Source organism: Bidens hawaiensis, unplaced genomic scaffold (genome assembly GCF_021521415.1).
Source record: "Bidens hawaiensis isolate Kalapana, Puna unplaced genomic scaffold, B.hawaiensis_p1.1 tig00006390_1, whole genome shotgun sequence".
Classification (NCBI taxonomy): Eukaryota; Viridiplantae; Streptophyta; class Magnoliopsida; order Asterales; family Asteraceae; genus Bidens; species Bidens hawaiensis.
In genome coordinates this window covers 584,539-594,852 of record NW_027491431.1, presented here as the reverse complement: position 1 = coordinate 594,852, position 10,314 = coordinate 584,539, and the positions used below count along the sequence as shown (strand labels likewise).

At 35.2% G+C, this 10,314-nt stretch overlaps 2 protein-coding genes across 3 annotated transcripts; one reads left to right on the top strand and one right to left on the bottom strand.

Moving 5' to 3' along the window:
* On the top strand, positions 1 to 5,148 carry LOC143632457 (nucleobase-ascorbate transporter 2-like). Of its 2 annotated transcripts, XM_077100975.1 has the most exons (14): positions 1 to 94; positions 570 to 667; positions 753 to 929; positions 1,554 to 1,654; positions 1,737 to 1,812; positions 2,411 to 2,470; positions 2,555 to 2,739; positions 3,266 to 3,362; positions 3,450 to 3,536; positions 3,624 to 3,682; positions 3,782 to 3,873; positions 3,959 to 4,036; positions 4,122 to 4,282; positions 4,695 to 5,148. In XM_077100975.1, the coding sequence occupies exons 1-14, from the start codon at positions 1 to 3 to the stop codon at positions 4,905 to 4,907; spliced, it is 1,578 nt and encodes a 525-aa protein (XP_076957090.1). In that variant the 3' UTR covers positions 4,908 to 5,148. The 2 variants fall into 2 exon arrangements, 1 of the variants encoding a protein (XP_076957090.1); XR_013153519.1 differs by having other exon boundaries at positions 3,959 to 4,429; positions 4,695 to 4,819.
* Positions 5,149 to 5,584: 436 nt separating this feature from the next.
* On the bottom strand, positions 5,585 to 10,071 carry LOC143632456 (O-fucosyltransferase 8-like). Its single transcript, XM_077100974.1, has 9 exons — positions 9,766 to 10,071; positions 9,206 to 9,306; positions 8,344 to 8,419; positions 8,111 to 8,199; positions 7,923 to 8,043; positions 7,608 to 7,751; positions 6,763 to 7,097; positions 6,096 to 6,336; positions 5,585 to 5,986 (listed from the first exon to the last, which is right to left on the bottom strand). The coding sequence occupies exons 1-9, from the start codon at positions 10,066 to 10,068 to the stop codon at positions 5,678 to 5,680; spliced, it is 1,719 nt and encodes a 572-aa protein (XP_076957089.1). The 5' UTR covers positions 10,069 to 10,071; the 3' UTR covers positions 5,585 to 5,677.
* Between the last annotated feature and the right edge of the window lie 243 nt (positions 10,072 to 10,314).

Sequence of the window (10,314 nt, the reverse complement as noted above, 5' to 3'; positions counted from 1 at the left end):
ATGGCAGAAGCTCCAAAAGCAGAGGAAATCGCTCATCTTCCAACTGATCAACTTCAGGGTTTAGAGTACTGCATTGACTCAAATCCCTCATGGGGTATGCAAATTTCTTAACCTTTTTCCTTTTTTATGTATAAAATTAGTGAAAGCTTTACACTTTAGCAATGTAATCCCTCATGGCTCATGTAATTTCTCAACTTTTTTATAAAATTAGTCAAATCTTTAGTATTGTAATCCCTTATGGAGTATGTAAATTTCTTAACTTTTTTTTTTTAATAATATAGAATTAGTGAAATCTTTACACTTTAGCATTATAATCCTTTATGGGTATGCAAAAATCTTGACTCTTTCCTAAATTTAGTGAAAATTTTACACTATAGCATTGTAATCCTTTATGGGCATGTAAATTTGTTAACTTTTTTTATAAAATTAGTGAAATCTTTACACTTTAGCATTGTAATACCTCATGGGTATAAAAATTTCTTAACTTGCATATAAAATCAATGAAATCATTACACTTTAGCATTATAATATGAACTTAATACAATGGATCTTGTGTTCTTGATAAACAGGGGAAGCCATAGCTTTAGGGTTTCAACATTACATCTTGTCTTTAGGAACTGCTGTCATGATTCCTGCTTTTCTTGTACCTTTGATGGGTGGTACTTCTGTGAGTCTTTTTCTTCCAAAACCTGCATTAGTTTGCACACTATATCTATAACTGTGCTTTACAACTTGTGCATTGATATCTGCAGGGTGATAAGGTGAGGGTGGTGCAAACATTGCTGTTTGTTCAAGGGATTAATACATATTTGCAAACACTTTTCGGTACCCGATTACCGGCTGTTGTTGGCGGATCATGGGCTTTCATGGTGCCTATAATTTCAATCATACATGACCCTTCTCTTGCAGCCATTGGGGATGATCATATGGTAACATAAATCTATGAACTTGTTACATGATGTTTTGATATTTGTAATATGCTTTCTAGTACAAAAGAAATTAAATCTTTTTGAGATTGTGAGTAGGTAAAGTATAATCTCCATGTTTCAAGGGGGGGCCTTTGGCATGCCCCACCTTATAAAAACCATCTTTTCTTTTGTCAATCAGCAATTGCAAATTTGTCTACTATAAGAAAAATTAGACCCCATATCATGTCAAGGGTAGGGGCCACACCTAAGTGCTTCTCGTGTGGACCTTAATATGGTATTGGACTATTGGTAATCTTGGTCAGCTCGTTTAACTAATGGGAAATCGAGCGAGTAGTTTTCTGCCTCGACTCGTTTATTATTTATTTATATGTATTTATAATTATTTTCATATACAATTTTTAGTATAAAATGTATATAAAGTATTCAAGTTTCTAATAAGTTCAACACTTTATTTATTATATTCGGTTTTATGTGGGTAAACGGGCAAGATTTCTTGCTACAATGTTATTAGTTGAAGTTGAAAATGCTATCTGTTGATCAATATTAATGAGAAAAGGTTATTTCTTCTATCAATAATAATGAGGAATCACAATATGTAATGATAAATTTTCTTTGCACTTGCAGAGATTTCTTGCTACAATGCGAGCAATACAAGGTGCACTTATCGTGGCATCGAGTGTGCAGATAATCTTGGGGTACAGTCAGCTGTGGGCTATATGTTCAAGGTCAATAATTTAATTTCATAAAGCATCAATCTTTTAGTTTCTGTTTCTTTAATCAAATTCATTTAACTTTCTTTCATTGCAGATTCTTTAGCCCGGTTGGCATGGTTCCCGTGATTGCATTGGTCGGTTTTGGCCTCTTTGACCGAGGATTTCCAGTGGTATGAACTCTTAACACAAGTTAATAAGAAGCAATACTAGGGGGTGTAAATGAGCCGAGCTCGTTTAACTAACGAGAGCTTGAGGCCGAGCTTGGTTCATGAGGGGTTTGTTCAATATTTATTCAACTAGGTTTACATAGATTTGTAATTATTTTTATATTGTATATATCTATGGCTATCTATAAATTTTGAATATAACACAATATATATTATTTATTTACTTTTATAATAATATTGTGTATAGAAACATATATTTAATATATTAACTAGAAGTTTTATAAATTAACGGGCGCACGAGCCAATTCGAGTTTGAAAAGTGAAGGTAAGACTGTAGCTTGTTTATTAAACAAATTAGTTTTTATCATAATTTTATGTATATTATTAATTATTATGAAAAATATATATTTAATATATTAAATAAAAATTATATGAACAGTAGGTTAGTTTAGTCTCTCGAGCTAGCCCGAGGTCCATTAGTGATGCTCGTGCTCGGGCTCGGGCTCAGGCAGTCAGGCTAGGCTCAAACAGTTGACTTTGAAAGTCAACCCATTATTGAATTTGACATAAAAGCTTATTACTTTACTCAAATTGTTTATAGGTTGGAAGATGTGTTGAATTTGGCATACCAATGCTAATTCTTTTTGTCACATTCTCTCAGGTACTTATAAATCGTTTACTCTGACTGAATTACATTAAATTTAGATTAATTTATATGTGATCTAATTTCTGGTTTGGGAAACAGTACCTGAAACAGTTTCAGGCAAAGCAACTGCCAATATTGGAGCGGTTCGCGCTTCTCTTAACGATTGCAGTGATCTGGGCGTATGCACACTTATTAACCGCTAGTGGCGCGTATAAACATCATCCAGAACAGACTCAAATGCACTGTAGAACTGATAAAGCTGACCTCATATCATCAGCACCATGGTTTGTAGTTTGAGTTAGACCTGTAGCGAACTGAATGAACACAAACGGATCATATTGTGTTCGTTCGTTAAACTTTAACAAAACAAACGATCGAACACGTACAGGTACACGTAACGGGCTTTTCTTGCCTGTGTACGTTTGTTCGTTTGTTAACAGTATAAACAAACGGGTCACGAACGTAAAGAACAAACCTTATTAACTGAGCCAAAACTAATTTAAAGTAATTGTGAACAACTATGTGTTGGGTTTAAAGAGTTATAAAGCTAGACTAAATTGTAGTGCACCTAAAAAGATGACGTAATTTATTAACGAACATAAGTGAATGATCTTAAAAAAACTTATAATGAAAATAAAGGAACGGACATATAAAAATTTAAATGAACAAATGAGACATATGTTCATGTTCCTATGTTTAACTAAATGAACAAAACTTTTTGTTCATCTTTGTTCATTTATTAAATAAACGAACTTGCCAGCAGACGATTCATAAACGCTTCACTGAACGTTCGGTTCGTTCCGGATGCAGGATAAAGATCTCGTATCCGCTTCAATGGGGTGCACCGACTTTTGAAGCAGGGCATGCTTTTGGAATGATGGCTGCAGTTCTGGTTTCACTTGTTGAGGTAAAGATACAAAATATTTGGAACTGAGTTTCGTTCAATGGGCCCCACAAATGAATGTAAGATAAAGATTTATGGTTGGTTTTATAGTCGACAGGCGCGTATAAAGCAGCAGCCCGCCTAGCGAGTGCTACACCCCCTCCTGCTCATGTTCTCAGTCGTGGCATCGGGTGGCAGGTTAGTTTTATATCTATAAAGCATATAAAAATCTTATTATTAAGTCATAAAGCTTGGATACATTTATATTAATTTTTCATCACACAGGGAATTGGCATTCTCTTGAGCGGTCTCTTTGGAACAGCAACTGGCTCAACAGTTTCCATGTAAGTGTTTATGATACTATTTATGTTGTTTGAAACAAAGAAAAAGAAAAACCAAAGACATTAACGAGGTAAAACATTAATTTCCATGAAACAAAACAGAGAAAATGTCGGTCTTCTAGGAAGCACTCGTGTGGGTAGCCGAAGAGTCATTCAAATCTCAGCCGGTTTCATGATCTTCTTCTCGATTTTAGGTAAGTCAATGCATCCTACATCAAAAGTCAACCCTTCGCTTTATCGAATTCACGCTCCTTGATTATCTTTTTTTGTAACCCGCAGGGAAGTTTGGAGCTTTATTTGCATCCATACCTTTCCCAATCTTTGCTGCGGTATACTGTGTGCTATTTGGTCTTGTTGGTGAGAATTTTGACTTGTTTCACATTATTATTAAAAGCGACAAAAGTGTAAATTGATCTCATTTTTTCTGTTTTGTGTTTGTCAGCTTCTGTCGGGCTGTCGTTCTTGCAATTCACAAATATGAACTCGATGAGAAACTTATTTATTGTGGGTGTTTCTTTCTTTCTCGGGTTGTCAATTCCCGAGTACTTTAGGGAGTACACAGCTGGTGCCCTTCATGGTCCTTCACATACAAAGGCTGAATGGGTAAGTTAGTCTCTCACATCTGTTTTCATGTTGGTTTCACGTGTGAAACTGGAAGGGTATTTTGGTGTTTTAAAATCTGTTTTCATGGTCTTTTTGCGTATGAAACTGGAAGGGTAATTTGGTCTTTTCACATGTGTTTTCATAATGGTTTTGCATATGACATTGAAGGGGGTAGTTTGCTCTTTTCACATATGAAACTGGAAGAATATTTTGGTCTTTTTTACATCTGGAAGAATATTCATGGTGGTTTCACGCATGAAACTGGAAGAGTAGTTTGGTCTTTTCATGGTGGTTTCACGCATGAAACTGGAAGAGTAGTTTGGTCTTTTCACACCTGTTTTTTCATGATGGTACTACGTACAACGAAGCTGGAAGAGTAATTTAGTCTTTATACATGTATGTTTTCATGCAGTTCAATGATTTCCTCAACACCATCTTCTTCTCATCCCCAACAGTGGGGTTAATGGTGGCGTTGTTTCTTGACAACACGCTCGAGCTAAAAGACAGTGCAAAAGACAGGGGGATGCCGTGGTGGGCCAAGTTTAGAACGTTTAAAGGTGATAGTCGAAACGAGGAGTTTTACACTCTCCCATTCAATCTTGACAGGTTCTTTCCACCATCATGAGTTTTTTAGACCGAAAGTTTAATGGCTAAGGGTAGTTTTGTCATTTTACAAGAATGAGATTGTGCTGATACAGTCCCTTTTGGTTAGGATGAGAGGGGGGTGGGCCAGCTAAGAAAAGTTTGTTGTATTATTTTTCATGACATCATGATATAGCTTGGTGTTCTTTATTTCATGTAAATTTTTTTTGTCTCAAGTTTTGTTAGTTGTTATTTCATGAGACATTAATCGGGCTGTAAGCATGTCTAATGTTGTTTATAGCTTAATTAGAGATGATAATTTCAACCCATTCGTTCAACGTCGTCTGCTCACGCATGTAACTTTAATAGTTTTTATATAAAGATAACATGATTCTTGTAATTAAGTTTATATGGGTCAAATCGGTAATAACTGAACTGCCCATCTTGCCCGTAATAGGAATGTCACTCAAATTCGTCTACTTTCAACACATGTAACTTTCTAAATAATCTTCTTTATATTAGAAATATGATTTTTGTAATGGGAGTTTTGCGGGTCAACTCAAGCCAATTGACCCACACTAAAACTGACCTGCCCATCTTGCCCATAACAGGAAAGTGGTTGAAAGTCACTCAAAGTCGTCTTCTTTTAACGCGTGCAACTTTCTAAATACCTTTTTATACAAAAAAAATGACTTCTTTAATGGAGTTTTGTGAGTCAACACGACCCATTTGACCCGTACTAATCCATTGTTTAAATTCTAAAAAATATACAACAAAAGAACGCTCTTATGTGCTTCTTGGTTAGAACAACGATTAGTGGGACCTACACATACATTCAGGGCATCTCGGTTGTCTATAAATGCTTTGGCCCCACCCCCTCAACCGTACACTTTGTGCTCCCGATATCATCTTTGTCACTCTTGCTTCAAACTCCTTCCAGTTTATAGTTTGACTTTTTGACAAGATTTCCGCAAGTCTCTTCTTGCTTGGTCTTAGTGTCGGTGCGTGGGCCCCGCCATAGTAAGTTCGGAAACCGGAGACAAGTGAAGATAACTGACTACCTGAATCGGTTATACCAAAGACATCTGATGTGGCACACGTGATAAAGTCCAATGCTGCTAGCTATTAACCAAAGTCAAAATCAAAGTTAAAGTCAAAGTCAAAGTCAAAGTCAAGGGATGGAAATGTTACTAATGACCCGATTTAAAGATGATAAAGATTAGTGATTTACTTGAGAAGAGAAGTTTTTAAATGGTGCAAGTTCTGATGGGGAGAGAAGGTCTTCTTTTGTGACGACATGTGGATACAAATTAGTCAACGGCTGCATCCTTGACTTTCCTCCATAGATTTGAGATCCAGCAAGGTATATATATGTTTCACTTGTGAAACCAAGAGCAGCTAGAACTAGTGCAGCTTCTTCTGGTGTTAATGGACATTTTCCTGTCCTCCTTAGTTCTTCTGCAGAAACAGCCCTACAATTTTATAAAACAATGATCCTTAAGTTCAAAATTTTAGATTATTTCCCTTTTGATTGTAAAAACGCATTAATCTTTAACTTGAGTAATTTATGCCTATATTACTTTTAGACCGAAAATTTTTGTTTTTCCAAAATTTGGCTCAACAAGAAAAATTTAGGTTTATGCTACAAAAGAGAGCTGATAAATAGTTTGAATGTTTAAGACTAGTAAAAGTTATTCTCTTACATTTGTGCTTCTGCATAGCGTCAACATGCCTGATATGGGCAAACTAAATACGTCGAAAGTGACCTATAGTTATTTTTAATGCTTAAAACCTCGTAATCAGTTCATTTGAAATTATATTATTATTTAAATTACCCTTAAACCGACCCGACCAGCCCATTTTACTACGCAACACAAATGCGAAGTAAAGCTACTCACTTTGACAGTTTCAATCGTTGCATGAGTAACGGAAAGTGAACATCTCGGTAAGCTTGGAGTTCGGTTTTCTCAACTTGTCCACCACCAAACTCACATAGAGAATATGCAACCATGTCAACTTCAAATCTCAAGTGCAGAGCAATATACTTGAGTGGTTCTCTATTAACATCAGGCCCGTTTAACCGAAAACCGGTTATGAAGTTTCCTAATAGTTGCTTATCTAGCTTGTTCCTCGGGCCATCATATTTTCTTATCCTTCTAATCAACAATGAAGCGGTTTCTTGAATTTTGGGCACAAATTTTAGTGCATGGTAGTTACATTTGCATCTTAACCTCTGCATGCATGCAACAAAGTTAAAATGTTGGTTTTAAAGTTAGAAAGAAACTCAGTAGTGAGATGATACTTTGAAAGTAGGGTTGTTCAAAAAGTTATGTGGCTCGCTCAAAGCTTGCTCGAAATCGGCTCGTTCAATGCCTGCTCGGTTTGTAGATCAGCCGAGACCGAGCCAAGCGAAGTTGGGCGCGCTAGGCTCCTTTAGCTGGCTCATTGGCTTGCTTGTCAACTCGTTTAAAAATAAAGTTCGAGTTTTAATATATAAATGTAACCAAAAGTATAACCCAAATTTCAGTATATATAAATTGACAATTTGTGGTTTATTAGTTATGTGCATTAATAATAATATAGTTTTTCTTTTTATATATACAAAAAATATCATTGTTTTTAAATATATGAGCCAGCTCAGTAAGTCAAACTCGATTACTCGAGCTGCTCGTTTAGATAAACCAGCCGAGCCTACTGTTTTTGTAAACTAGCTGAGCCAAAAGTAGTAGTTCTAAATTCTAACCTGAAGTTCAAAAGGTAACGGGTCAAAACCAAGCCGGTTTCCATATCCAAGGAAATGAACAACTCCATTTTTTGATAATATAGGAAGTACTTTTTCAATATATTCTGTTGGTTTTGCCTCCTTGCTTATATCTGCATCTGTTATCTGAAAAAGTCAACAGGAAAAACATCATATTATCATAGAAATACTTACATTTATGAATTATGATGAATTTGCAGTCTTTCTTTAATCTTCCATTTTCATTTTTTTGGTCTACAAAATCTGTTATTTTGAGATTGACAGATAAACAATGAAAAGTTAAAAATGACGATGTACCAAACTACCGATTTCTTTGAAATCTAGTGATTTCAGATGAGGAGGGAGGTCCTTTACAATATTAATTTCATTCTTCAAACTTTTCATGAAATAACCTTCTTGGTAAATATCACCAAACTGACTGAATCACACAAACACAACTATCAAACATTATATATAAAATCAAACAGATAATAAGATCCACATACCTTGGATCCTTCCAGACATTGCTGAAAAGAAATCTTGGAATAACTAATGTTGCGTTTAATAATGATGCTACAGCGACAGCATTGCAAACCTACACGCGCAGCAACATTTATTCTTGTATATAGATGCATGATAATAAAGGCCATAAACAAACCAAATTCTCAAAGTATACTGATATGCGTTTGAGTTCAAATGGTTTTTAAGAAGATTTAAAAATGCATAATCTTGTACTTACAGCGACCCGCTGTTGATTTAGACCACCATTTGCGCTAACCAATATATAACCAGTGTTGCTTTGTAGTTTTCCTGTCCTAGCAACATTGACAAATAAATATAAACCAACTCAACAAGATACGTTTAAATTTAGGGAACCATTTGAAAAAAAAACCAAGTTTGACTTTCATGGTCAAAGTCCAAAAGTGACACTTTTGAAATCTAATATACATGGAATATCACATTTAGGGGTGTGATTTCTGGCACGAAAAGAACTGAACACAAAATGAACTTAACACGATATTCGCGTGTTTGTGCTTAATATAAAAGTGTTTGGGTCAGTTCGAACCTGCGAACCCATTTAGCAAAACGGGTTGTCTACGTGTCAACCCGATGAGTTCCCTGATTGACCCGTTTAATCCATTTATTTTATTTTTAAAATGTTTTTTATGTCGTAAATTATATTGGTTGGGTATTGTATGCCAAAATTTAAAACTTTAAAGAGAAATAGACATAAGATTTCATAACTGAAGCATAGCTGTATTATATAAATTTGTCACAAATTTTAATTTTAAAGTTATAAATAATATGAAAATAAAAAATCAGGTTAAACGGGTCTTGTTTATGTCGTGTTGTGTTTGGTTCATATGCCTAAAACGATCATTGAGTTCATATAGTGTTCTGGTCCATGACAAGGTTTCGGGTTCGTGTTGGGTTGGACCCACAAACCAACGAACACGACCCGTTTAGCACTAATCACATTCATGAAATCCAAACAATGAATAGTTTATTATACAAAAGAAGTCAAAGATTGACTCATGTTGGTCAATTTTACCAAATATAGAGTATTCAAATTACCAAAACATAGTGAAATCAGTATTTACCGGGCTCTTATTGATTCCTTTTTATCTGCACAAGGACTCCATGCAGATGCTTGATGATAAGACTCCTTCCAAAATTTCGATTCGTCTTGTTTAAGCTCTCTCTACATGAAGAAGCATTCATGAACATAGAAACATATATAAACTGCAATCAGACTAAGTAGAGATGGTAATTCCGGTCCAGTTACTTATGAATGAGTTGATTTGGATTATTAACTATCTCATACGCGTGCCAACAAAAATTTTTTAACTATTATTTTTTATATAACATAATATTTAATTAAGGATTATCATTTATTTTTGTTTTATCAGAATTTACACATATTAAAATTTATATAAATATATATTTCTAGGCTCGCGAGCCAACTTGAGCTCACAAAGTGAAGCTCAGGCTCAGGTTCGAGCTCGCTTAAGTTCGGCTAGATACAAGCCTTAGCGAGCCGATCTTGAGCAGCTCACGAGCAACTTGGTCCGTTTCAACTTTCAACCTACCCAACATGTCCACACGACAAATAAGAAATCGCATATCCAACAACATACAAGGTTGAAACAAGAAATCAAACCTCCACAAGAGCACTAGAAGCCATGCTTGCAAGTTGATCATACATCTGCACCACGTTTTTACCACCACTCTCATTTTTAGCCATTATGGAAGCACTTTGATTAACCGATGGCTCAAAGATGGAGCCGATAAGAGAATCCAACATAGATAGTAAACCAATCAATGCAACGGTGTAAACAAGTGATGAAAAAGGTTTTCTGATCCAAACATGTCGTTGTTTACCGACATAACCACCCTTAAACGAACCCAGTTTCATGGAGTTACTCCTGAACCCATGAAACTGTTTGGACTCTTGTTTTCCCATTATTATGCATGAAAAGTTTGATCACTTTTGATGAATGTATCATATATGAATGGTTAAAAATGAGAATGTTAAGAGTTGGTGTGACAAAAGAAAAGAAAATAAAATAAATGAAAAGGTGGCATCAAATGCAAATGCTGAATTGGAAGTGAAGTTAAATCAGCTGGGAAAATGAAAGGTAAACAAGAGATTGAATAAATATATATATTTTAAAGAAATGGTGATGAAGGTTGCGTAAACTGACCTGTT

What these genes read in the sequence shown, in the direction of transcription:
- LOC143632457 (XM_077100975.1), top strand. Translation starts at nt 1, where the DNA reads ATGGCAGAAGCTCCAAAAGCAGAGGAAATCGCTCATCTTCCAACTGAT. An exon ending in TTGACCGAGGATTTCCAGTG is followed by an intron (nt 1,813 to 2,410) that starts GTATGAACTCTT and finishes AATTGTTTATAG; the next exon opens with GTTGGAAGATGTGTTGAATT. An exon ending in TGTGCTATTTGGTCTTGTTG is followed by an intron (nt 4,037 to 4,121) that starts GTGAGAATTTTG and finishes TGTGTTTGTCAG; the next exon opens with CTTCTGTCGGGCTGTCGTTC.
- LOC143632456 (XM_077100974.1), bottom strand. Translation starts at nt 10,068, where the DNA reads ATGGGAAAACAAGAGTCCAAACAGTTTCATGGGTTCAGGAGTAACTCC. An exon ending in CGTTACCTTTTGAACTTCAG is followed by an intron (nt 7,098 to 7,607) that starts GTTAGAATTTAG and finishes GCATGCATGCAG; the next exon opens with AGGTTAAGATGCAAATGTAA. An exon ending in TTAAAAACTTCTCTTCTCAA is followed by an intron (nt 5,987 to 6,095) that starts GTAAATCACTAA and finishes TTTGGTTAATAG; the next exon opens with CTAGCAGCATTGGACTTTAT.